Source organism: Artemia sp. Qi Xiang Cuo, chromosome 15 (assembly GCF_049724085.1).
Source record: "Artemia sp. Qi Xiang Cuo chromosome 15, ASM4972408v1, whole genome shotgun sequence".
Classification (NCBI taxonomy): domain Eukaryota; kingdom Metazoa; phylum Arthropoda; class Branchiopoda; order Anostraca; family Artemiidae; genus Artemia; species Artemia sp. Qi Xiang Cuo.
This window is the reverse complement of record NC_142808.1, coordinates 51,588,439-51,614,219: the sequence shown is the minus strand read 5'-3', so window position 1 is coordinate 51,614,219 and position 25,781 is coordinate 51,588,439. Positions and strand designations below refer to the sequence as shown.

The window sequence follows — 25,781 nt, the reverse complement described above, 5'->3', positions numbered from 1 at the left end:
TGTAATTCTCAATTCCAATTTGGACTGGCTGGTGCTAGGTCATATATTGTGGCTTAGACTAAGAAATCAAAAAGGGTTAACATAGTAGCTAGGCAATACCTTCCATATTTATATTTCTGGTCTTGGATTCATTGCTGAAATTTTTGCTTGCCTAGATCAACTACTTTTCAATACAGCTAGAAGCTTTAACCTCTTCAAATTTTTCTGCTTTACCACTTTATTCATTCGCTTCTTCCACAGTATAAGGATATTCAGTATCAATATCTTTTTTTAAACGTTACAAACGTTTCATACATCGCCTATAGACTCTGAGCCGTGTCGTCACAGACTTAGTTCAGTTGCTACTCGGCATTTAATAAAATCATAAGGTAATGACATTTGGAAAATATATTATTGAGGGCTGCTTGAAAATTGTTAACTGGCATGATTAAATATATTTAAACACATTTGTTATCATGGGTTTAATTTGCTTTGGGGCAGGGGGAAAACTGCGGCCCCCCCCCACCTGATAGTTAGTTTCTTCCAAAATCTTGTAAAAACTAAGATAAACCTACATAATTCAAGCATCAATAGAAGCAGATCATTTTTCTAGTACATATTTACCTTAATAGTACTAAAAAGTACATTTAGTACTAAATAGTATCTTAATGGTGCCAAATGACTTTTTTTGGTTTTTACTGTCATTCTTACTTGATTTTGGAAAACTTGCTCTAACTTTGTACACCCCCTCCCCAGGATTTTAACAAAATTACGCCACTGTTTGTTATTCGTCTTAAGAAAGCATTTAGTTTACTTCCCTTTAATTTTATGAAAGAATAAGTTTTTGAAGTTCCCCTTTACGTTTTTTATTCGCATATAGGATATTGATTTTACTCCTTGTGACTTTTTTTCTTCACTAAAGTGTAGTCGTAAGTTTACTAATTGACTAATTGATTCATGCCTAGATTTAAAAATCAATTATTCTTTTTTAAGTTGGCAACTTCTCGGGATTATTATAATTGACCATATAGGGGGAAAATTGCATTCGCTATTAGTAGTTCCTCACAAGTGGTCAACATGTCTCATACCCGTGAGGCGCCAGGAAATATATGATCAACGATTTTATTTCATAAATGACCAACTTGTAAAACAAAAATAGTTGGTCTAATAACTAAATATTAAGGAAAGTATAGAATTTCTGAATGTGATTTGGAAATTGTGATACTAACATGAGTAAAAAAAGAAAAAAACATCTTCTAATTTTATTGCTATTTAGCTGTTAAAAACGTATTTGTGGCTTTACTCCCCAACTTTGATTGGTAAATTCGCAAAAAATTATTATTCCTTATTGCAGGAAATAACTAGTTGTTTTGCTAGTTTTCTTTGAAATGGTTGCTTTCTATGAGTACTTATATCTTCACTTTTTTATTCATTTAAGATTTTATCTTCAGACATGTATCTTAAGGCACAGAAGGGGATAACCATCTCTTTTGACTTCGTTAGGAAGTTCATACCAAAAAGAGGCAATTGAACGTAGCGCAATCAAGGAAGTATCCAGGAGATGGGGGGTACCGTGGTTGAAATCCAACTCCTTAACAAATTTCAAATCGTTTAAACGCTACAAACCTGCATATAAATAATCTTTACCTCCCCACTGAAAAAAATTCGGGGCACTCCCTTGAGTGCAATTCTGAACTTGGATGTGAACTTATACCACGATTTTTTTTTGAAATATTTTTCAGCTTCTTTTTTTTAACATTAGCATGTAATTTATTCTACTTGAGTTGAAGAGTACGTATATTCTGTACTATTAATATTTTGGCAAGTGGTCTGTTTTTGGCTTTGAAACTTTAAAAGCTCAAAAGAAGGTATCGATCTTTGCTGAACTTTCCTCCTACTTTGATGATCAGTGTGAGGAATTGGGATTAAAGTTTCCTACGAACAGCTATATGACCCCTTGGCTGGGCCTTACTTACTTGTCAGGCTCATTTTTTCTGAATTTATGTTCTATAGTTCAGCTCCGAAAATCTCCATAATATTGATTTGCAGAATGCTATTGTGAGGCTGGAGGGGTAAAGGTCAAACTATGATCTGAAATTGTTCGATTTGTCCAAATTTGAGCGTAATCATTTCCCAGATATTTATGATTGTTAACTTAAGGACATGAGTCTAATCTTTAGGGCAAGTGTCAAACTATGATCCATAATTGTTTTATTTGTCGCAATTTGTGTGCAATTATTTCCTAGATAATTATGACTGTCGATGTAAATATATTAGTCTAGTTTAATATTCTTCTTAAATATAACATTAAATCATCGAGGGATTATTGTAATTTGAAGTGATGATTTCGTCTTGTGTTCTTCTGTCTTTATAACCCTTTTTAAGTAAAAAAAATTTTTACAATGCATTTTTGTTTGTGTATTTTAGTTGTTCATCCTCTCAGGTAAATCTTAAGATTCGTATCTGCCTTGAGTAGAATCCAATCTTTATCGGACAACCCATTTTTATCCAATAAAAAAAAAACAAAAAAAAACATCCGGTTCTGGAGAATTGTTGCAAACCTGGCTTGATTAGCTGAGCTTGATTATTTGCAATCACAGTATAAATAATAAGAATTTAGAATTTTGTTTTTAATGTGATAGTTTTCAAAAATATCTATCCGTCAATAAATATAAAACTATCTAACTTACCTATTTGTTGTATAGAGATATATTTGCTATTCGTCTGAAAAAAAGTATTTACTTTACTTCACTTCCCCCTTGGAAAGAAGGACTTGTAAATGTGTCCCTTTACTAATTTTCATTCTTATAAAGAAAAAAAACATCCTTTTTACTTTTCTTTATTAGCCTATAGTTTAAGTGTAAGTCTTCTAATTGAGCCGTGAATAGAAAACGGCAAAAAACAGGTTTCCAGTAAGCTCATCATGATGTGTACATTTGTCATTGCGCGTACGCAAAGGCTAGATATGAATCTTATGTGGTTTAAGATCTGTGTTACTTATTTTTAATGGAGAGTATAGCCTTTGTCGCTACTGTATATTCCCTTTACTGTGGCTTCTTCTAAAATGAGTTCAAATCGTCATATATTCTTGATTTCAGTGCTACCTAGAATTGGATAGGTCCCAAGAGCTCATTTGGGCCCAGATTTAAAGGAATACTGCCAAATAAAAACCTTAAATTTAACTGTTCCCGATCTTTTTCTGAACTGCTAAATCTTATACTACTGCAAAACTTAGTCAAACTTTTTGAAACTGAAGTGATCTGCAATAATTGAAATAAGCCCAATTTCTTCGCTTGGCCCCCTGACTGCTCAAATATTGCTCAAAAACCAAACAAATTGTCGGAACAACTTCAGATAGTAAGGCATTCGTGACATACACAATAAAACCCCACCTCAGTTGCAGTTTCTATCCAAGATCTCTTGGGGATACAGGTGAAAGTTCTGAAAATAAGTTTTTATTTGATATTTTGAATTAGGAGTGCCGGGAAATTTTGAAAAATTTTGCATTTAGGGGTACTGTCGGTCTGTGATGCCCCCCTGCCTACTTACCTGGTTCAGCTCACGAATAGAAGGCCCTTGCTCAAGGACGAACAAAACCATCTTTTTTAGTCCTATCGAGGAATATTACATAGTTTCACCAAACGTAATGGCATATTCATCAACTAGAGACTGTCATCAAATTGGTCCACACTTTCCACTTTAACTTAAGAGGTCAGACCCTTACTAATTTAACGGAGTAGAATAAAATCATCCAAAAACGGGGAAAAAAAGAAAATCAAACACTACAGTTAGCAAGAACTTATCACGTTTGATGTATTTCAGTTTGATGTTCCACATAGTAAGCCGAAAAATGACATTCCATGTACTTTATCCCTATCTAGACAAGTTTCTAAGTTCAGAGCTAAGCTCTACACGAAACCTAATAACAGTTAATAAAAAAAACACTAAACGGCGGGTTGGGTAAGACACTTATTGTGCTCATTAAATGGTAAATACATAAAATTAAACTAAGGGTTTAAAATCCTTAACATTGCTAAAATATAACTTTGGGTGTGCACTTATTAAAAGCTTATTTAGCCTAATTCGTCACTTTAAAACAGCAACATAAAAGAAAATAACACCAAAGACATGATAAAATACACAAATGTATAAATTATATAGAGCATAGTGCCACATAAAAACAGTGCTTAAGTCTTTATAAGTTTTGAAGGTTGCATACAATGTAAACAATTATGTAATTGTATCTTAACCACGCAGGTATTGAAACTATACAGGTAAAATATGCATGTATTTTCTCAATACGGTATTACTTTTTCATTCTATTGCCACACAAGTAAGGTCAGAGTTATCAACAGCGTAGAGTTTGTGCGAACTTTTGAGTTTGAAACACATGTCTATTTTCATCTGCTATTTTTTGATGTAATTGTGATAACTGTCGCAACCTTTATCCACTTCGCTTTAGGACATATAATTTTATTAACACATACAAAAGAAAACCATCTTCTAATACACACAAAAGAGAAGAATCTTCTGTGAACAAAGGCCGGCTCGCATCTAACTTCACCCATTCAAAAATGAATAAATTCCACTCGCATCCAGCAGCCAGGTATACGAATTAGTCACTGCGGAAATAAATAGGAACTGAGGGGTCTGCAACTAAAATATTCATATCTCTTCTCACTCATAATAAACAATACAAAAAAGGACACGGATGCCGTAACATTCCTCCCCCTGAAAGTTGCCCCTATGGGGCAGTCACACAATAAACGTCAAAAATTCATTCCCGAAATCGAATGGTATAACCCTGAAACGCCTGGTTCCCACTAGAAACTCTACAAGAACAGCCATCTAATTCACTTTTTAAGTCAATGTTGACCAATATATGTAGGTAAGTAGCATTGTCGACGTGGCACCGCGCCCTCTATGGACTGGTGGTCCCTGCTCATTTCGGGCTGAACGATGAGTGTTTTGTATCAGCCTCACACGAAACTGTGTCAGTGCCATCAGACGGACGTGCCAACTGCCATCTTTTCTTTTATTTTTACGGCACATGAATCCTTGATGGGGCTCGTAGTAAGCACCTTCCTCGTCAGCGGTACCAGAAATTTATAGATTATAGAGCCTGGCGAACTCTGGTTCATTCTTCTTGGGCTCGTTTAAGAGTCTGGTAGCGATCAACAGACCCTGTTGTCTCCAAAATTCTTCAGAAGCATGCTGGCCAGTTTCGGGGATTCATCTGAACAAAGAAAAACCAACTAAACAAAAAGAACCAAACTATCTACACTGAACGGGAGAGTGCGTTAGCATTTCTGTTCTGAGTTCCAGGTCGGCTACGGATGTCGAACTGGAATTCCTGGAGTGCTAAAGCGAAACGGTTGAGCCGTGCGTTGTTACTCCTGAAAACGTTAAGCCATTTCAAAGGATTATGGTCATTTTCGACCAAAAACTTTCGACGATGAAGATAAAAGGAAAAGCGCTCTATTCCCCATTTCAACGCCAAAACCTCTTCCTCCACTGTCGAAAAGTTTTGCTCTGCTGCGATGAGTTTCCTGCTTTTGTAAGCTCTTGGATGCTCGCCATCATCGCCATGCTGGGTCAGAAGAGCTCCAAGCCCAATATTCGAAGCGTCCTTCTGCACCACAAAATCCTTGTTGAAATCGGCAGCCCGTAAGACAGGGGCTCTCACAAGCACTTTTTTCAGCTGTTTGAAAGCTTCCTCTTGACGATCGTCCAGAGTAAATGAACTTGGGCAGCGATTCTGTAGCATCCCTGTGAATGGCACTGCTAGACCAGAGAAATCGCGGATGAATATCTAATAGTAAGCAGCCATACCTAAAAAGGAACGCAACTCTTTCTTCGAAGGGGGTGACGGGTACTTTTGGACGGCATCGATCTTGCTCTCGACGGGTGTTATCTTGCTACTACCAACAATGTGTCCCAAATACTGGACTTCTGATCTTCCAAAGCTACACTTATTTGGGTGGATCTTCAGACCTGCTTCCGTGATTCGTCTGATGACTTCTTGTACATGAACCAGATGTTCCTGCCAATCATCATTGAATATGATAATATCGTCCAGATATGATCTCGAGAAATGACGGCAGTCCCGTAGTATTCGGTCCATCATACGCTGAAATGTTGCGGGCGCTCCATGTAGGCCAAATGGAAGAACGCAGAACTCATATATAAAAGCAGACTCGGTTTGAAAAGCTGTTTTCTCCATGCTTTCTTTGGTAAGTTCGATCTGCCAGTATCCCTTTGTGAGGTTGAGAATAATGAAGACTTTCTTATTTCCCGCACTTTTCAAAGGCTCACCTATCCTCAGAAGTGGATAGGAGTCAAATTTGGAATTCCGGTTGAGAGCTCTAAAATCCAGACAGAAGCGGATGGTTCTGTCTGGTTTTGTTACTACAGCCACCGGAGAACACCAAGGACTGGTTGACGGTTGGATGATCCAAAGCTCAAGCATTCGTTGAACCTCCTCCTCTATGGCTTGTTTTCTGCTCTGAGGGATTCGATAAGGTCACTGGCGAATTGGTTGTGATCCGCCTGTATCAATGTGATGTTTTACGACCTGTGTTCGGCCAGGTATTTTTGAGAAGGTCCCACGAGAATCTCCAAGAATGTTTAACAGTTCTTACTTCTTTGTTTCACTCAAATGGTCGAACGAAGCCTTGAGTACCTCGAAGTCATCTTGCTTAGCTGAAGAAGAAACTTAAGTGTCCAGAACTGGAATGGTACCTACTTCAAAGATACTCAGAGCAAAGCTCGTCGACCGCCTTTCGAATTTACGAAGCAAATTGATGTGGAGAATCTTGGTTATCTACCTGGCGTCTGATGGTGAAATTTAATAGTTGATACCCCTGATTTTCCGTAGGACACGAAACGGGCCTTTCCGCTTAGTCTCCAGTTTGTGAGTACCGGCAGGTAGTAAGACCAGAGCTTCGTCGCCAATATGAACTTCCCTATGCTTTGTCTTCTTGTCGTACTGTTTCTTCTGTTTTTCCAACGCAGCTTTGAGATACTTTTTTACTTCTGTAAGTATAGACAGGAGTATTTCTCTTGTCGAGAGGAGATCGCCGGAGGGCCGACTCGATCCCAAAGTCTGGTGTTGACCTTTCCATTGCTCCTTCAGAATGTCGAGGGGTCCGCTAGGTCTTTGTCCATATAGCTGCTCGAAAGGGCTGAACTTGGCTGAAGCCTGTGGCGTCTTTCTGTATGCGAACAGTACGTATGGGTCATAGCAGTCCCAATCTTTCGGGTTTTCAGACAAGTACTTCTTTAGCATATGGACTAAATACCCATTGGGGTTTTCACACAGACCATCAGTCTGTGGGTGAAATGGTGATGTCCGGATTGACTTGATGCCTAGCAGCTTATATACTTCCTGTAAGCTCATTGACACAAAGTTGGATTTTTCGTACGTCGAAATTTCTTTCGGTACCCCTACCCTACGGAAGTACTGCTCAAGAACTTCTGTGATTTTCTTGGCATTGGTTGTCCGCAACGGGATTGCATCACGATAGCCAGTAGTCTGTGATGACTTGCAGGAATCTATGTCCATTCTTGGAAGGTATCAAGGGACCAACTGTGTCCATCGCAATCCTCTGAAACGATTCGTCAATCGTCAGTAGAAGGAGCATTGGAACCTTCTCTTTCGCCTTGTTTTAAGCCAGGAGCTGGCAAGACTCATAGGTTTTCAGATACTGCCTGACGTCTCGACGTATCCCAGGCCAGAAAAGTCAATGAAGGATCTGGTTTGCAGTAAGAAGGGTTCCTGTGTGACCGTTGAGCGGTGAATCTTGTGAAATTTTGATTACAGAAGGTCTGTACTGGCTTGGGACAACAAGCTGGTAAACTTCCTCGGTCCCAATCCGCGAATGTATTTTCCGGTATAGAAGTCCTTGGTTCAGAACGTAATTTTGAGTATCACCTATTTTCTTGAACGCGCAAGTAAATGTGGGATCCTTCTTCTGCAGTTCTTCCAGTTGCTCTAAAGTCAGCTCAGCCGGATGCACGTTGTCGACTGAGCAATCCTGATTGGCTCTCCAGGCCTTCTTTGCATTTCACCACTCTCTACGACTTTTAGCCAGCTTCTTCGTATGATCTTCCACAGGTAGATCAATAGCTAAGAAATCATTTTCTGGTATGCCTACCTCAGCTTCTTCGTCGGCGACATCCTGGTCATCACTGTTATGAGAATAGCTTCTTCCTCTTGTACATAGAACGATGCTGATGGATGGATTTTCCGATATTGGCTTCCGAGAGTAGAGATCCATGCACTTCAGAAAAGATCTCCCTATAATTACTTTTACCGGAAGGTTTTCAGACACAGCTACATCCAGTTCCCCGCTAAAGAAGTTGTCTCCTTCTCCAACCTGCATGCGAACACGATGCATGGGATACGATTTGCTGTCCCCATGGACACAGAAAATCTCGGTTGTGGCAGGTGCCATCCTCTCGTCTCCCTTTAAGTACTTCTTGTGGATTATTGTGAGAGTTGCACGGCTATCTACCAGGAATGTTGCTGATTTGCTCTCAACTTCTCCTTCGTAGTAGAAGCACTCCGAACCGTTATCTGAACTTGGACTTCTTGCTAGCAGGGTTTCCGTTTTTGTCTTCGGCGGTTGCCTGCAGTTTAGAACGGTGTCCTGGTTTCCCACAACTGAAGCACCCCGAAGATGTCTTTCTCTGCTGAATTTCCACGGTCCTCTTCTCCCAGCCATCTGCTTCCTTATCTTGGTTCTTGAAAGGCTGTTTAGGCTTGGTTGGTTTCTGAGAAGTGTTTCTTGAAGTTCCCTTTGAATTCTCGCAAACCTCGTCTTGTTTGCGAGACTTGTTTGCGAGACGAGACTGATCTACGGCCAGTCAGCGAAGAATTCTGCTGATGTACCCTTGGAGTATGGCCGGGTCTTTGACCGAACTATAGTCAGCCACTTCTAACCATTTGAACTAAAGCTGTTCTAATCTTTTCTCATAGTCCATCAACAACTGATCTGCTTCTTTTTGCGTGGTCCTGAAACGATGTCGATAACTTTCTGGGGTTAGAAGAAACCTGCGAAATAAAGTAGACTTCACCACATCGTATTCAGAGCTTTCTGATGGAGCTATCACGGAAACTGCCTCAGCTGCTTTCCCAGTAAGTTGACCATGCAGTCTGACAGCCCAGGTACTTCTGTTCCAGTTATTTTGTGTGGCAATCCTTTCAAACGTAGTAATATAACTGCCGATGTCAATGTCGTCTGCGAACTTAGTCATCTGGATTGTTGCACTGGCTGCTGTTGCTGGGGAATTTTGTATGGCTGCTTGATTTGTGGCAATTGCATTGACCAAAGGAGCTAGATGATTATACGATCGGATCACGGGATCTAGCTAGTTCTGCAGTGTCTGCTTCATGCCATCCAGTGAGAGCTGTACGATCTGCTTAAGTAGCTCTATGATATCCGCTTGTGACAAACTCATGACTGGCGCAGTTGATACAACCTAGGGTACAGTTGGTTTGTTCTTTTCTTCTTGGGAGGATCGACTTTGTTCCGTTCTAGTCTGACTTCTAGTACGCCTGGTGATTGGCTGAGGATCTTTGGGCAGGTGATTTGTTCCTTGACTGCTCAACAATTATCCAGGTGCTACTGGCGTTGCTGTTGCAAACAACAAACTTGGGACGCAGAACCAGAGATGTGAATACCTTACAAGTGCAATATGATCGCCGCGGTGAGATATGAAACCCTTTCAGATGCGATATGAATTGCTGCAGTGGGATGTGAATCCCGTACCAAAGATATTAATCGTAACGCAAGGATTTGAATCCTTGGACACAGCGATATGAATCGCGCGGAATATGAATTCCGTACAACTGCGATATGAATCGCAACAGTGGAATTTGAATCCCGGACATATGCAATATGAATCGCAACAGTGGGAAATGAATCCCGGACAAATTCAATATGAATCGCAACAGTGGGATATGAATCCCGGACAAATGTGATATGAATTGCAACAGTGGGATATGAATCCCAGACACTTACGATGTGAATCGCCTAGCGTTTCCAGAAGCAACGTCGTACGGGTCTCGATACGTTGGCGCATCGACTGAATAGACCGAGAAATTTGACGAAAATCCGATTGACGTAACCGATAGCACACGATTATTGAAAATTGTTACCGGAAACCGACCTAATCCCGAACGCACACGTGACCTAGATGCGAGGCACCGAACGCTATACCGGAATGCTCAGAAAAGCAGTCTACTATCACGGCATGCGCAAAAATTGAACTCAATAAATCGTGTTGCTCCGCAACACAACTTTCAGTCAAAATCACAACTTGTTAATTGAATCACCAATTTCAAAATTTTTAACAATTTCAATCCAAAATTTTAGTCTGAAAAAACTCTTTACTTAATTTATAGCCATAAACTTTCAGATAAACAAATTTTTCTTTTACCTCCAAAAATGTCCGTGCTCCACAATCCCACTTCTGACACCACTTTATATGTCGCAACCTTTATCCACTTCGGTTTAAGACATATAATTTTATTAACACACACAAAAGAAAATAATCTTCTCTGAACATAGGCGGCTCGCATCTAAATTCACCCATTCAAAAATGAATAAATTCCACTCGCATCCAGCAGCCAGATATATGAATTAATCACTGCGAAAATAAATAGACACTGAGGGGTCCGCAACTAAAATAATCATAACTCTTCTCACTCATAATAAACAACACAAAAAAGGACACGGGTGCCGTGACAATAACAATCTCAGATTAGAGTATATTTTTTCAGGTTAGAATAAGAATATTAAGGTCTTAGCAGTATGCACAATATAAATAAGAATAAGATTTTGCCATCCCAACATAGACAGCTCAGAAACCTCTAGCTCTTCTTATTCAAGAAGCAGGTCACTTTCATGTTCAGACTAAAGTGTTCTTTCATACTAAACACAATAAAATGCTTTTTCATACTTGAATGTTGCCAGTTCGATTAATAAACATGCATTTACTAAACATGTATATAGGAGTGCTGTTATTGATGTTAAAAGTAAAGATCACCATCTAGTAGTGTCAAGGGTTAATTTAAAGCTGAAATATCGGAAGGGTAATTACCTCCCGGGAAGTTATGATGTTAGTAGACTCCAGGATGAGAATTTGAGAGAAACTTTCCAGGAACAGTTGAATACTAAACTTGAGAGTTTAAAATTTGATAATGTGGATTTTAGAAAATTGATTTTTAGATAATTTTAGAAAAATAATTTGTGAAGTTGCTGAAGGTGTATTAGGGAAGAAAGCTAGAACTGCAGCTAAGAATATTAGTGAAAAAGCTTTATGTTTAATAGAAAGGAGAAAGGACTTGTACAAGAATTATCTGAGTGATAGATCGCATGAAAACAAAAGAAATGTAAGGAAAGTGGAGAAAGCATTGAAATATGAGCTAAGGAGGTGTGAGGTGGAGGCCATGGATAAAATTACCGAGGATTTAGAAGATGCAGCTAGACGGCATAATAGTAAAATATTGTACTGGCACGTTAAAAAATTGAGAGGTAGTAGTCAATCCGGACTTGTCCCAGTTAAAGATAGGAATGGTGTGGCAATTAGCGATAAGGAAAAAGCTATAGCGAGATGGGCCGAACATTTTGAGAACTTGCTTAACCGAGATAGTGTTACCGGAAAAAATACAGAGGAAAATGAAAAAAGTTTGTGATCCTTTGGATGTGAAGGAAGATTGGTTTTGTGGAGAGGAATTAGTAACAGTACTAACAGGATTACAGAATAATAAAGCTCAAGGTGCTGATAGGGTGGTAAATGAGTTTCTTAAATATGGTGAATCTGAGGTTAAAAATAAGTTATTGAAGAATAAGAATAAGATTTTTGAAAAAGGGGAAGTACCTAACGATTTTAGAAAAACCTTAATTAGACCACTTTATAAAAAAGGTGATAAAAGTGAGTGTGGTAATTATCGAGGCATTAGTCTGGTCTCTGTAGGTAGCAAATTGCTTAGTAATATGATACTTTTTAGACTGAGAGATGCTGTAGACAAAGTTTTAAGAGAAGAGCAGTGCGGTTTTAGAAAAGGTAGAGGATGTGTTGATCAAATTTTCACTCTTCGGTTAATAATTGAGAAGTGCCTAAGTTTTCAAACACCGTTGGTCCTCAGTTTTATAGATTATGAGCAAGCGTTCGATTCTGTTGATAGAGGAGCTTTAGTAAAGGTTTTATCCTTGTATGGTATACCAGACAAATACATTAAAGTAATTAGTGCTATATACGAGAATAACACTGCTGCGGTTAAAGTAGGAAATGAGGTTAGCAGCTGGTTTTGTATTAAATTAGGAGTTAAGCAGGGTTGTGTTATATCCCCCTTTATATGGATTATTTTGATGGACTTTGTTTTAAGGAGCACAGGAAAGGCAATGGGAGACCGCGGAATCAAATGGGGAGGAAAAAGTTTCCTAGACTTGGATTATGCTGATGATTTAAGCATCCTAGATGAAAGTTTGAGCAAAATGAATGTAGTTTTAGAGGTTTTGCGAGTTCAGGGTGCTAGTATTGGTTTGAAAATTAATGTTAGGAAGACTAAGTCACTAAGGCTAGGAATAAGTGAAGATGAAAAGGTGACGTTGGGTAATGAAAATATTGATCAGGTGGGCAGCTTCACTTACATTGTAGTATTATTATCAAAGATGGTGGGAGCAGTGAAGATGTTAAAAATAAAATAGCCAAGACTCAGGGTGCTTTGTCACAGTTAAAAAAAAGTCTGGAAGAATAAGAAGATAAGTCTGCAAACCAAGATTAGAATCTTAGAAGCTACAGTGATGACAGTGGTCAAATGTGGCTCTGAAGCATGGACGCTTCGAAAAGCGGATGAAGATTTGCTAGATGTTTCCCAAAGAAATTGCTTAAGGATTGTTCTGGGTACCCTGCTGACTGACCGTATTTCAAACAATAGGCTGTACGAAAAATGTGGTTCAATACCGCTTTCTAGGTCTATAATGAAAGAAAGGTTGAGGTGGTTAGGGCATGTTGTGCGGATGAAGGATGACAGATTGCCAAAGATTGTTCTTTTCGGCCAAACATCTAGGGCTAAATGGAAAGCAGGTCGTCCCCGTCTGGGGTGGGAGGACGTCATAAAGAAAGATTTAAAGGAAATGGGAACTTCGTGGGCGGGTGTAAAAAGGGAGGCTTTGAATAGATTGGGGTGGAGGAGGAGCGTGCGTAGCTGTGTAGGCCTCAGGCGGCTTGGTGCTGCGATGAGTTGTTAGTAGTAGTAGTAGTATTTACTTTGGTCTATGATTTTAATTATTTGCCAAGGAGGCTGCCTCCAATTAAAAATTTAAGGTAGAGTGTAGACTTTCTTGGTGGGATTCCCTTCATCCCCAAAAACACAGAAATTGAAGGTTTATACCTGTTGAGTTTTAAATCCGAACATTTGAATACCTAGGAGTATTGTGCCTAATGTACAAATTTAAGATTGAAAAAAGTAAGACGAAATGAAGTTTGGGAGAATTTGCTTCGTTTATTTCCATGTAGTTTTTTTTACGATTTTTCCTTTAGTCTCTAATATTTTTAAAACTCTAGGTCTATTTCCAGTTTCTTTCGGATTTTTACCCTCTCCCCCTCCGAAAAAACAATGATGGGTCTCCTTGGAGGCAAATCCCTGCTTACAAATTTTTGGTGACCTAAATTAGCTTATGGTAAAGCCTTCAAATTTATGTCTTGGATAAGTCCTTTCTTAATCACTCCTAACCCTGTTTCTCAGATTGGGATGGGAAAGGGTTAGGAGCATATCCTCTTGCAACAATACGATTTTTATGATTTAATTGCAATGTTGATGGTATTTTATTATTTTTTTGCGGTTTTGACGAATCTGCACCTCCCCCTTCCCGTTCTCCAATTTGACTCTTTTTACTTCCCTATTTTTGCAACATAAAAATGGTTAAGTCCTTTAAATTTACCTTCTCAAGTTATTCTTTTCGAATCTAGCTAGTTTATTTTTCCAGTTAAAGGAACATCAAGTAGCAAAATATCAATCCAAATTGACCCTCAAGAACCTCTTGGACGAAGGTAGCCCTGTTGCCAGAATATTTCCTTAGAATAACAATAATACCAAATTTACAGAAAATCTGTTAATCTTTAGACAGAAACGTTAAAGAAAAACGCTAATACTGTTAAACGAAGTAGCCTAACGCTGGAAATCAATTGATTTAAAAAAAAATCTTGCAAAATTAAACGTTAATAATGAACAAATTGAAAATTCTCAGAATTTGCATATTTAGAATCGGTATGAACAATAGGTTGTGTTGTTGCATATAATGCAATCAAAACTTTGTTTTTTAATTTTGGGTCTTTATTGACAAGGATCGGTCTGTCAACGGTGACCAAGTTAGTATTGTTTTCTAGAAAATTTAGTTTGAACGTTTCTTTCAGAAATTCAAATAAAATACTTAACTTTTTCATTTTTGGCAAAATAAAATCATTATCATTCCAAGTAGTGGTCTTTTATACGTCCCCTATTCTTGCGGTTGTTTCTATATTGGAAGGACTCACGAAAATTTTTGAGAGGGACTGAATTCTTTAACCAACAAAGCCATGAAGCTAGGGCAAAGACCGGAGAATTTTGATTCCGCCCTGCCCCAAATAGGCAAAATAGCTACTGGAATTCATATTGTTTTTAAGCCCCTTCACTATTAACTTTGTTAAAGGTTTCAAGCAAGTTTTCAGAGCTGGTCGAAGTTAAGCAATATATCCACCAAATATTAGCCTTTTATAGAGATTAAATGCAAAAAAAAACAAGTTTTTTCAACTGAAAGTAAGGAGCAACATTAAAACTAAAAACAAACAGAAATTATTTCAAACGTGAGGGTTACCTCCTCCCCAGGGGCGAATCTCCAGCATTTTATTGGGGGGGGGGCAAGGCGGGTCCATATCCGGATAGTCAAATGGCATGGGATGTATAATAATTTTTTTTCTTCACATTATTGGGGGGGGGCAACTGCCCCCTTGTCACCCCCCAACGACGCCCCTGCTTCGACCCAATACCTTCCTTTTCAAGCTAAATTTTTTTAGTACTTTTAACAAAGCTTATTTCAATGAAACCACCCTTTTATTTTAGGAGTCTTTCTTAAAAATTAGGACAAATGGTCGAATTCTAGCGTAAAGAGCGAGGTATTAAGGAGGGTGTAGCTCCTTAATATACGGTATAATTTCAATTCATTTTAAGTTTTAATGCACTTGAAAAAACTATTGTTTATCAAAACTCTTCTTTTAGAACTTAATTTGCTATCGGGCTGCGTCGCTCTTACTCACAGTGTGGTACCATGACCTGTTCTACTACCGGAAAAACCGGACACCTAATAAAGACGACTATCCGGAATGGGGTAGGTCTTTGCCACACTTGAAAAAGACTGTACTCATTTTTGAATTTCTGAAACCAACGTTTAGGTCAAGTCTATTTTTTTTTTAGTTCTCACTTGGTCATCCTTGAAAGACCAGCCCTTGTCAATAGAAACCCAGACTCTGAAAAACGAAGTTTTGATTCATTATATGCAACAACAAAAGATATTATTCTTACAGATTATAAATATGCAAATTGCTAGAATTTTAAATTTGTTCATTATTGAGATTTAATTTTGTAATATCTTTTTTTATCACTTCATTTCCAACATCAGTTTGTTTAATATTATTAGTGTGATCAGTTGTGAAATTACCGTAAAATCAAATCCCGGGGAGTAAAATAGACTTGGATATAGATTTTGGTGTTCCACAAGGATCTGAGATTGGGCCGATACTCTTTTTAATCATAGGCAGCGCGCTAGCGCTACCTAAGTAAAGAACGATGTCGGCACAATGTATTTTTTGTTCGTTTCTTTTTTTTCTTCAGCCGGGCACTTTGTATCGAAAGAGTTGTCGTAGAAACTTCGAAAAGGGCTCATTCGATTGGAAATTGGAGTGGCTAGTGCCCTTTTTAATAGTCCCTTAAAAGTGACTGGAGGGCAACTAGCCCCTCCACGCCCATCATTCCCCCAAACACATTCAATCCAAATTTTGAGATAACCCTTTTGTTCAGCGTAGTTGATTTCCAGATAGAAAATATCTTTTTGAGGAGGACACTCCCCCACATCCCTCGTGGCAAGGGTTTTAAGTTATGCCCTGAGGGCATATAAGAACAATGTTGGCACAATCTACCATTTATTATTTTTTCCTTTAAAGCAGGAAACTTCATATGGAAGGCGTCGTCGTAGAGACTTCAAAAGGGGCTCATTCGATTGGAAATCAAGAGTACTAGCGTCCTTTTTAATAGTCGAAAGTGATTGAAAACTAACTAGCCCCCCCACCCCACGCCCATCATTCCCCCCAAACACATCCAATAAAAATTTTGTTATAGCCATTTTGTTCAGCGTAGTTGATTTCCAAAGAGAAAATGTGTTTTTGAGGAGGACACTCCCCCACAACCCTCAGGGCAAGTGTTTTAAGTTATGCCCTGGGGACATATAAGGTTTTTATAGAAGGCGTTGTCTTAGAAACTTCAAAACAGGCTCATTCGAATGGAAATTCAAAGGGCTAGTGCCCTTTTTAATAGTCGAAAGTGATTGGAGGGCAACTGCCCCCCCCCACGCCCATTATTCCCCCAAACACACCCAATCAAAATTTTTAGATAACCATTTTGTTCAGCGTAGTTGATTTCCAGATAGAAAACATGTTTTTGAGGAGGAGACTCCCCCAAAACCCTCGGGGCAAGGATTTTAAGTTATGCCCTAAGGGCATATAAGAACGATGTTGGCACAATGTATTATTTATTATTTTTTTCCTTTAAAGCAGGACATTTCATACGGAAGGGGTCGTCGTAGAGACTTCAAAACAGACTCATTAAATTGGAAACTCAAAGGGCTTGTGTCCTTTTTAATAGTCGAAAGTGATTGGAGGGCAAATATCCCCCCCCCCCCACGCCCATCATTCCCCCAAACACATCCAATCAAAATTGTGAGATAGCCATTTTGTTCAGGGTATTTGATTTTCCAGATAGAAAATATGTTTTTGAAGAGGACACTCCCCCAGATCCCTCAGGGCAACGGTTTTAAGTTATGCCCTCGGGGCATATAAGGTTTTTATAGAATGCGTTGTCGTAAAAACTTCAAAACAGGCTCATTCGATTGGAAATTCAAAGGGCTAGTGTCCTTTTTAATAGTCGAAAGTGATTGGATGGCACCTAGCCCACCCCCATGCCTATCATTCCCCCAAACACATCCAATCAAAATTTTGAGATAGCCATTTTGTTCAGCGTAGGCTAGTTGATTTCCGGATTGAATATATGTTTTTGAGGAGGACACTCCCCCGCATCCCTCAGGGCAAAGGTTTTAAGTTATGCTTTGGGGGCATATAAGGTTTTTATAGAAGGTGTTGTCGTAGAAACTTTAAAACAGGCTCATGCGATTGGAAATTCAAAGGGCTAGTGCCCTTTTTAGTAGTCCAAAGTGATTGGAGGGCAACTAGCCCCCCCCCCCCACGCCCATCGTTCACCCAAACACATCTAATCAAAATTTTGAGATACCCATTTTGTTCAGCGTAGTTGATTTTCAGATAGAAAATATGTTTTTTGAGGAGGACACTCCCCAAGAACCCTCAGGGCAAAGGTTTTTAGTTATGCCCTGGGGGCATATAAGGTTTTTATAGAAGGCGTTGTCTTATAAACTTCAAAACAGGCTCATTCGATTGGGAATTCAAAGGGCTAGTGCTCTTTTTAATAGTTGAAAGTGATTGGAGGGAAACTGGCCCCCCTAGGCCCATCATTCCCCCAAACATATCCAATTAGAATTTTGAGATAGCAATTTTGTTCAGCGTAGGCTAGTTGACTTCCAGATAGAATATATATTTTTTTGAAGGATACCCCCCTACAACCCTCAGGGCAAGGGTTTTAAGTTATGCCCTTGGGGCATATAAGGATTTTATAGAAGGCGTTCTCGTAGAAACTTCAAAACAGGTACATTCGATTGCAAATTCAAAGGGCTAGTGCCCTTCTTAATAGTCGAAAGTGATTGGAGGGCACCTAGCCCCCCCCCCAAGCCCATCATTCCCTCAAACACATCCAATCAAAAGTTTGAGATAGCCATTTTGTTCAGCGTAGTTGTTTTCCAGATAAAAATATGTTTTTGAGGAGGACACTCCCCAACAACCCTCAGGGCAAGGGTTTTAAGTTATTTCCTGGGGTATATAAGGTTTTTATAGAAGGCGTTGTCATAAAAACTTCAAAAGGGGCTCATTTGATTGTAAATTCAAAGGTATAGTGCCCTTTTTAATAGTCAAAAGTGATTGGAGGGCAAATAGCCCCCCCCCCGCCCATCATTCCCCCAAACACATCCAATCAAAATTTTGAGATAGCCGTTTTGTTCAGCGTAGTTGAGATCCAGATAGAAAATATGTTTTTGAGGAGGACACTCCCCCAGATCCCTCAGGGCAACGGTTTAAGTTGTCGTAGAAACTTCAAAACAGGCTCATTCGATTGGAAATTCAAAGGGCTAGTGCCCTTTTTAATAGTCAAAAGTGATTGGAGGGCACCTAGCCCCCCCCCCCGCCCATCATTCCCCCAAACACATCTAATCAAAATTATGAGATAGCCATTTTGTTCAGCGTAGGCTAGTTGATTTCCAGATTGAATATATGTTTTTGAGGAGGACACTCCCCCACAACCCTCAGGGCAAAGGTTTTAAGTTATGCTTTGGGGGCATATAAGGTTTTTATAGAAGGTGTTGTCGTAGAAACTTCAAAACAGGCTCATGCGATTGGAAATTCAAAGGGTTAGTGCCCTTTTTAATAGTCCAAAGTGATTGGAGGGCAACTAACCCCTCCACGCCCATCATTTACCCAAATACATCCAATCAAAACTTTGAGATAGCCTTTTTGTTCAGCGTAGTTGATATTCAGATAGAAAATACGTTTTTGAGGAGGACACTCCCCCAAAACCCTCAAGGCAAGGGTTTTAAGTCGTGCCCTGGGGGCATATAAGGTTTTTATAGAAGGCGTTGTCGTAGAAACTTCAAAACAGGCTCATTCGATTGGGTATTCAAAGGGCTAGTGCTCTTTTTAATAGTTGAAAGTGATTGGAGGGCAACTAGCCCCCACAGGCCCATCATTCCCCCAAACACATCCAATCAGAATTTTGAGATAGCCATTTTGTTCAGCGTAGGCTAGTTGACTTCCAGATAGAATATATATTTTTTTGAAGAATACTCCCCCAAAACCCTCAGGGCCAGGGTTTTAAGTTATGCCCTGGGGGCATATAAGGTTTTTATAGAAGGCGTTGTCATAGAAATTTCAAAACAGGTTCATGCGATTGTAAATTCAAAGGGCTTGTGCCCTTCTTAATAGTCGAAAGTGATTGGAGGGCAACTAGCCCCTCCCCACGCCAATCATTCACCCAAACACATCCAATCAAAATTTTGAGATAGCCATTTTGTTCAGCGTAGTTGATTTCCAGATAAAAATATGTTTTTGAGGAGGACACTCCCCAACAACCCTCAGGGCAAGGGTTTTAAGTTATTTCCTGGGGTATATAAGGTTTTTATAGAAGGCGTTGTCATAGAAACTTCAAAAGGGGCTCATTTGATTGGAAATTCAAAGGGATAGTGCCCTTTTTAATAGTCGAAAGTGATTGGAGGGCAACTAGCCCCCCCCCCTACGCCCATCATTCCCCCAAACACATCCAATCAAATTTTAAGATAGCCATTTTTTTTCAGCGTAGTTGAGATCCAGATAGAAAATATGTTTTTTGAGTAGGACACTACCCCAAAACCCTCAGGGAAAGGGTTTTAAGTTATGCCCTGGGGGCATATAAGATTTTTATAGAAGGCGTTGTCGTAGAAACTTCAAAACAGGCTCATTTGAATGGAAATTCAAAGGGCTAGTGCCCTTTTTAATAGTCGAAAGTGATTGTAGGGCACCTAGCCCCCAGTGCAAATTTTGTTCTGGCCTTGGGAAGGCATAGGGGTTTTGCGCCCAACTTATGTTAATTTCTGCTCGTTTTGAGTTTGACTCGGTTATTTATTGTAATTTCTGTTCGGTTTGGGTTTCATTTATTTATCGATGCTGATTTGTGGTAGTTTGGTAGATTATTTTTTTTTTGCTCATTTTTTGTTTAATGGAGTTCTTTACTTTTCTTTGAAAAACGTATTTTGTGGAAAAGATTTTTTTTAATTAATTTAAGTTAATGGAGTCATAAATGCTGTCAAACATCTAAAGTCTACCACTTGCTGTCGTCTTGGTCAACCTGCATCTGTCACTAATTTTGACAAGAGTTCGTCCTTCTCCAATTCACTTATTGCTTTTGCGGATGACAGTACTCTTGGCAAAGCTTGTAAAAATGAGTCTGATCTTCGTTCAAACATGGCTACTCTTTTTTGAAATAGTTGTTCACTGGTTTGATGTTAATTACCTTGTGTTAAATGTTGGAAAGTCATGTTTTCTTATTTTCTCAAGTATTTCAAGGGCTTGCTCTTGTTTAAATGGAATACACATATCGAGGGGTTCCCTTAAAATACCTAAGGATCGATTCCTTGGTATCTTGTTTGATGAAAATCTTTCCTTCAAGCATTATATTGACCTCATTAAAACGAAAGTCTCAAGAAGCTTCGGGATCCTTGAAAAACTGAAACACGTTTTCCCAGGGTCAATTCTTAGAATTCTTTTCTACAGAGTAGTACAGCCTATGTTTCATAGTGTATTATTTGGATGTCAACTTTTCTCTCGTCCCTGAAGCCACTTTAAAATTATATGATAAAGCAAGGACTTTTATACAAGATACTAACCGTTCCCTACTTCATGTACTAATCCCCTACCTAGCTAGAATTTTTTTTGTGTGTGTTGGGGGGCGGGATGTTTTTGTTGTTGTTTGGGTTGGTGATGTGAATGTTTTATTTAAAAAATGCTTGATTGATGTATTTGTTTAATTTTCGTTTTGTTTCTCCCCTGTTGTTTCCTGGCCATATACCCTTATGGGGGAGACCAAGTCGAAGTATTTTGTTGTTTTTGTACGTAAAATACTGCGGATTTAAATATTTTTATATTTATAAGATGTTTATATAATTATATAGTATATATATATATATATATATATACTATATATATATATAAATATATATATATATATATATATATTATATATAAAATTATATATTTCTATATTTCAAAGAAGTATATATTAATAATTATATTTTTCAATAAAAAAATATTTATACATTACTTTTTTTTTTCAATAAATTCAATTAAAAAAAAAAAATGAAATAAGGTACTCACTTGGAGAAATAGGGTACAATTTCTGTTTTAGATTTGCCCTGTAGCTAGAACACCAGTTGAGTATTTTTATTTAGTCTATCCATTTTTTCAGCTTTTAATGAAACATTTTTAAAGTTTGATTTTCCTAGGCTAAAGGTAACAGCCCTCCTCTGTTGTGAAAACCAATAGGTAGAAATTTTCTAAACCAAAATAAATTCAAATTAAAAAAAAAACTTTTTAGTCTAGGACACACAAATTAGATTAACATTGTTTTTATTCATTTATGATAAATAGGATTTGATTTGCAGGGTCAAAGACAGAGGCATTAGCCCTTGTCTGAAACTCCAAATTTCTTTGAATTTCTGGACATTCCCTAATCAAAATATCTTGTGTTTTTTTTTAATCGTCGTCTCCCATCACTTGCGACTTCCAATTTAGTTTTTTTTTTATGATATACTCCATGAAAATACACTTACTCATCTGCATAAAAAAAGAAAAAAAAAAACGGCGAATGTATCCCCTTCCATTTCGTTCCGCTTCTATCTCGACGTGGGCTTTAAAATAAATGATCGTTATTTTGCCTTACGTTTACTGTAGCGACAATAGGCGGCTACTTTGCTGCTGTAGACGTTTGTTTTACCAAGCGTGTTTTTTTTTCACTGCCCAATGTGTCCCTCGCAATACTATCCATTGCACTTCCGAACCGCTCAGTTAAATAAGTGCTTTATAAAAAACGCCAAGTTCTTTATAAAAAACGCCAAGTTCTTTATAAACGCCAAGTTCTTTATAAAAAACTCCAAGTGCTTTATAAAAAACGCCAAGTGTTTCTCACGGATAAAAGGCCGTCTGACTAAACTAAGCGTATCAGAACTTTAAAGTGTATTAAAGTAGAGGTGGTTAAAATTTTAGATATTGGAATATTCCTTGAATAGAATTATGTGTACAGTTAAAGAAAATATACATTCTACATTTATTTCAGGTAGTATTCAAACATTTGTACATTTCATGCTCAAGACAAGGAAATCATCGCCGAAAAAAGCTACAGGTTTTCTAGGCTTTCTGACACTTTTTTAGTGGAAAGATTACATAAACTGTTCATGAAAATGGAATAAGCATACTCAAATAAGGCGATATGCTGTAAGACAAGGCTTCTCAAATACCAATTCATCACCCAATTATAAACGCTTCAAAACGAAATTAATGACTGCAATAAACAATTTGCTTTCTTTCGCCCTGCTGTGTATCCAGTAGAATCGCAATAAAAATACCACATCCAAACCTTTTTTTTCCCAGCTTTTGGGTAGTTTTAAACTATATTAACTACAAGGCGCAGTAAAATATGTCAGTAAAATATCAGTAAGATACCAATTTTAGGGGGGTTCGTAAAATTACGGTAAAATATCCCATTTTATCATCTAAAGCACTAATAATGTCTTACCTTATCGTTCCCATAGATGGATTAACACATTTTCAGTAAAATAGTTTTTACTATTACTATAAGAAAATATTCTGGCAACAGGGCGAGGAAACCGTCACACATCTTAAGCTTTCTTAGATTTCGGTCAAATTTCAATTAGAAATCAATACCCGCGTGCTTGCCTGCTTGAACAGTTTTCCACTAAAAAGTGCGTACGTTGGTCAAAAACAAAAGTTTGCCGAGGCAACTTCAGACAGTTAGTCCTAATGACATAAACTACACAACTGTTCAGGCCATATGCACATTTTTTCTTAGGGGGGTGGGCAAGTTAAAAAAATCGGTTTTTTATTCCATACTTTTATTAAGAAGACAAAATTCTACAAAATTTCGGACTCCATGTTCCTTGTTTTATGAAACCTGAAAACAAGAAGGATAAAACCACAAAAGTACGGTTTTTGTGCAACACTTTTATTACACTCAGGCAAATGATAGATTCATAAAATAAAGCTTAACATTAAAAAAATCCTAAACAATACCAGGACATTCCTTTGGGTAATTTTTAAATAAAAAGCTAATTTAGCCAAATTTCTCACTTTAAAACTGCAAAATAAACTAAAAAAAAACTAACAACGAAGACTGTACAAAGCATAAATGTACAAAACATAGAAAGCATGTTGCAAACAATCAAAAGAGGGATATGGAATTATTATCAAGTAAAAGAAGGGGAGGATGTTGTTCTAATATCTCAACTATATAGGTTTTACAATTAAACTGGAAATATATAAAGGTTTCTTCAGTCAGTATTCTGTCAGAAATTCTATATTAAACTATAATTTAGCTTGCTTTTTCCTGGATTGTGAGATGATTATTCGGAATACTCTTAAATGAAAGAATGCACAAATCATATTTAATTGGTTACTGTCCTGTATGCACTCTTTGATGCGAGTTCAAAGTGCTTGATTGAGAGCCTCTTCACACATATATCAAATTTGAATGGTTTCTCACTAATATGCGCACTTTGATTCCTTTCCAAAGAATCTGCTTGAGAAAAGGTCTTCTCACATATACCGGTTAAAAGGTTTCTCACCGTTATGTACTCTTTTATTCTTAATCAAATCACTCGTTTTACAAAAGGTCTTGTCACATATACAACATTTAAAAGGTTACTCACCAGTATGAACTTTTTGATGCCTGTTCAAAGCGCTTGATGCAGAAAAGCTCTTGTCACATACATTACATTTAAATGGCTTCTCGCCTGTATGTACTCTTTTATGCTTAATCAAATCACCCTTCTGAGAAAAACTCTTGTCACACAAATCACATTTAAATGGTTTCTTACCAGTGTGCAATCTTTGGTGTTGAAGCAAATTGCCAGCTTGAGAAAATCTCTTTTCACACACATCACATTTGAATGGTTTCTCACCAGTATGGACTCTTTGATGATTATTCAAAGTGCTTGATTCAGAAAAGCTCTTGTCACATACATGACATTTAAACAGCTTCTTACTTGTAGGCCTGTGTACTCTTTTATGATTAATCAAACTAACGGTATTACAAAAGGTCTTGTTACATACACCACATTCAAATGGTTTCTCATCTGTGTGCAATCTTTGGTGCTGACGCAAATTTCCAGAATGAGAAAAACTCTTCTGACATACATCACATTTAAATGGTTTCTCACCAGTATGTACTCTTTGATGCTTATTCAAATAATCCGCCTGAGGAAAGCTCTTCTCACAAATATCACATTTAAATGGTTTTTCAGCAGAATGAAGCTTTTGATGTCTTTTTAAATTGCTCGAATTAGAGAAGCTCCTATTACAATGTTTACATACATCACATTTATATGGTCTTTCTCCTGCATGTATTTGTTGATAACTTTCGTACTTACTGTGCTTTTTACTCTGTAGACCACTATCAAAGTATGTTTTCTGCCTGCTTAAGCTTTTTGCTTCAGGCTCAGATTCACTAGAAGTTCCTATGAGCATGTTGGCATCACTAGATGAAGGACCTTCAACTCCAACAACTACAAAACGAAAGGATAAAAAAAACACTAAAAAGGAGCAATTATCTACAAACAATAAAAATTACACACAAAGCCGAAGAATAAAAATGAAAATTTAAAAACTATTAAAAAATGTTTTGATTCAACTCGAGTATAATAATCAACGAATTGCAACAATATTTTTTTCAAGAATTACCGTTTCATTTACATAATTTTAATATTCACATAATTCCTTTGTGCATATTAGAGAAATGATACATAGAAAAAAAGAAAAAGTAGAAAAACACAACACTAACAAAAGAAAAAAATAGCTTGTACTTGATCTGAATTAAAATTTAGGTCAAATGAATAAAAGTTATTAGACCTAATTTTCAGTTGGAGAAAAAAAAATTACCTATACTTTTAACCATTTTCTACCAAATGGGATTAACCAGAGTGATGCTAACTCTCAAATCTCTTTATGACAGAAAATTAACTTTTTAAAAATTTTATGTTTTAAAAACTTTTTTATGCTGGTTGTCAATAGACGCCTCAGAAACTCCTCAGACACGACTGAGGCTGTTAATTTGAAACTTCCGGTACTACTACTATTACTACTTTTTACCTTACTATTGAAATAAATAAAAGGAGTATAAGTACATCCAAGTTGTCAATACAGCATAGATACACTGTCTTGGGAGCAGAACGTAATACTAATTTTTATTTTTCAGGGAAACCTCAGGGGTTGTCAAATTAACTCAAGAGAAACCATACGAGTCCAGAATTTCAGGGGCATATATTATTCAAATTTGTCTGAAAATTTTGTCCAACCTAACAACAGTAAGGCGAAATCTCGATTCTTACAGAGAAAATGCACAAAAATTAAATTATTCTTTAATTTACCAACAAAAAAGACTGCGTCAATAAAAACAAACTGCAACAAATTTTCAAACTTGTTCGATGCAACATATTTTTCCAAAAAAGTAAGGGGATAAATGAAACCGAAGATGAGCAAAAATAAAGTAATTTTCCAAGCATAAAACCACCATAAATTATTTTCAATAAATAAATGAAACCAAACACCAAGATAAATTACCAAGAACCAGAGAAAACCGAGCACAAGTTTTTACTATACTAAAA

The 25,781-nt window shown here is 37.6% G+C and overlaps 3 protein-coding genes across 3 annotated transcripts in view; all 3 read right to left on the bottom strand.

Annotated features, from left to right (window-relative positions):
* The window catches only part of LOC148943829 (uncharacterized), a 132,974-nt gene extending 132,770 nt beyond the window's left edge, over positions 1-204 (bottom strand). Inside the window, exon 1 of the mRNA XM_089101252.1 lies at positions 100-204. The gene's annotated coding sequence lies outside the window, so the exon portion shown is untranslated. The remainder of the gene's footprint in view (positions 1-99) is intronic.
* LOC148943826 (uncharacterized) overlaps positions 1-25,781 on the bottom strand; it is a 606,774-nt gene that overhangs the window by 379,974 nt on the left and 201,019 nt on the right.
* The window catches only part of LOC148943828 (uncharacterized), a 29,776-nt gene continuing 27,146 nt past the window's right edge, over positions 23,152-25,781 (bottom strand). The window contains exon 4 of the mRNA XM_089101708.1: positions 23,152-24,683. Coding sequence (XP_088957834.1) covers positions 23,821-24,683 — 863 coding nt within the window. The 3' untranslated portion in view covers positions 23,152-23,820. The remainder of the gene's footprint in view (positions 24,684-25,781) is intronic.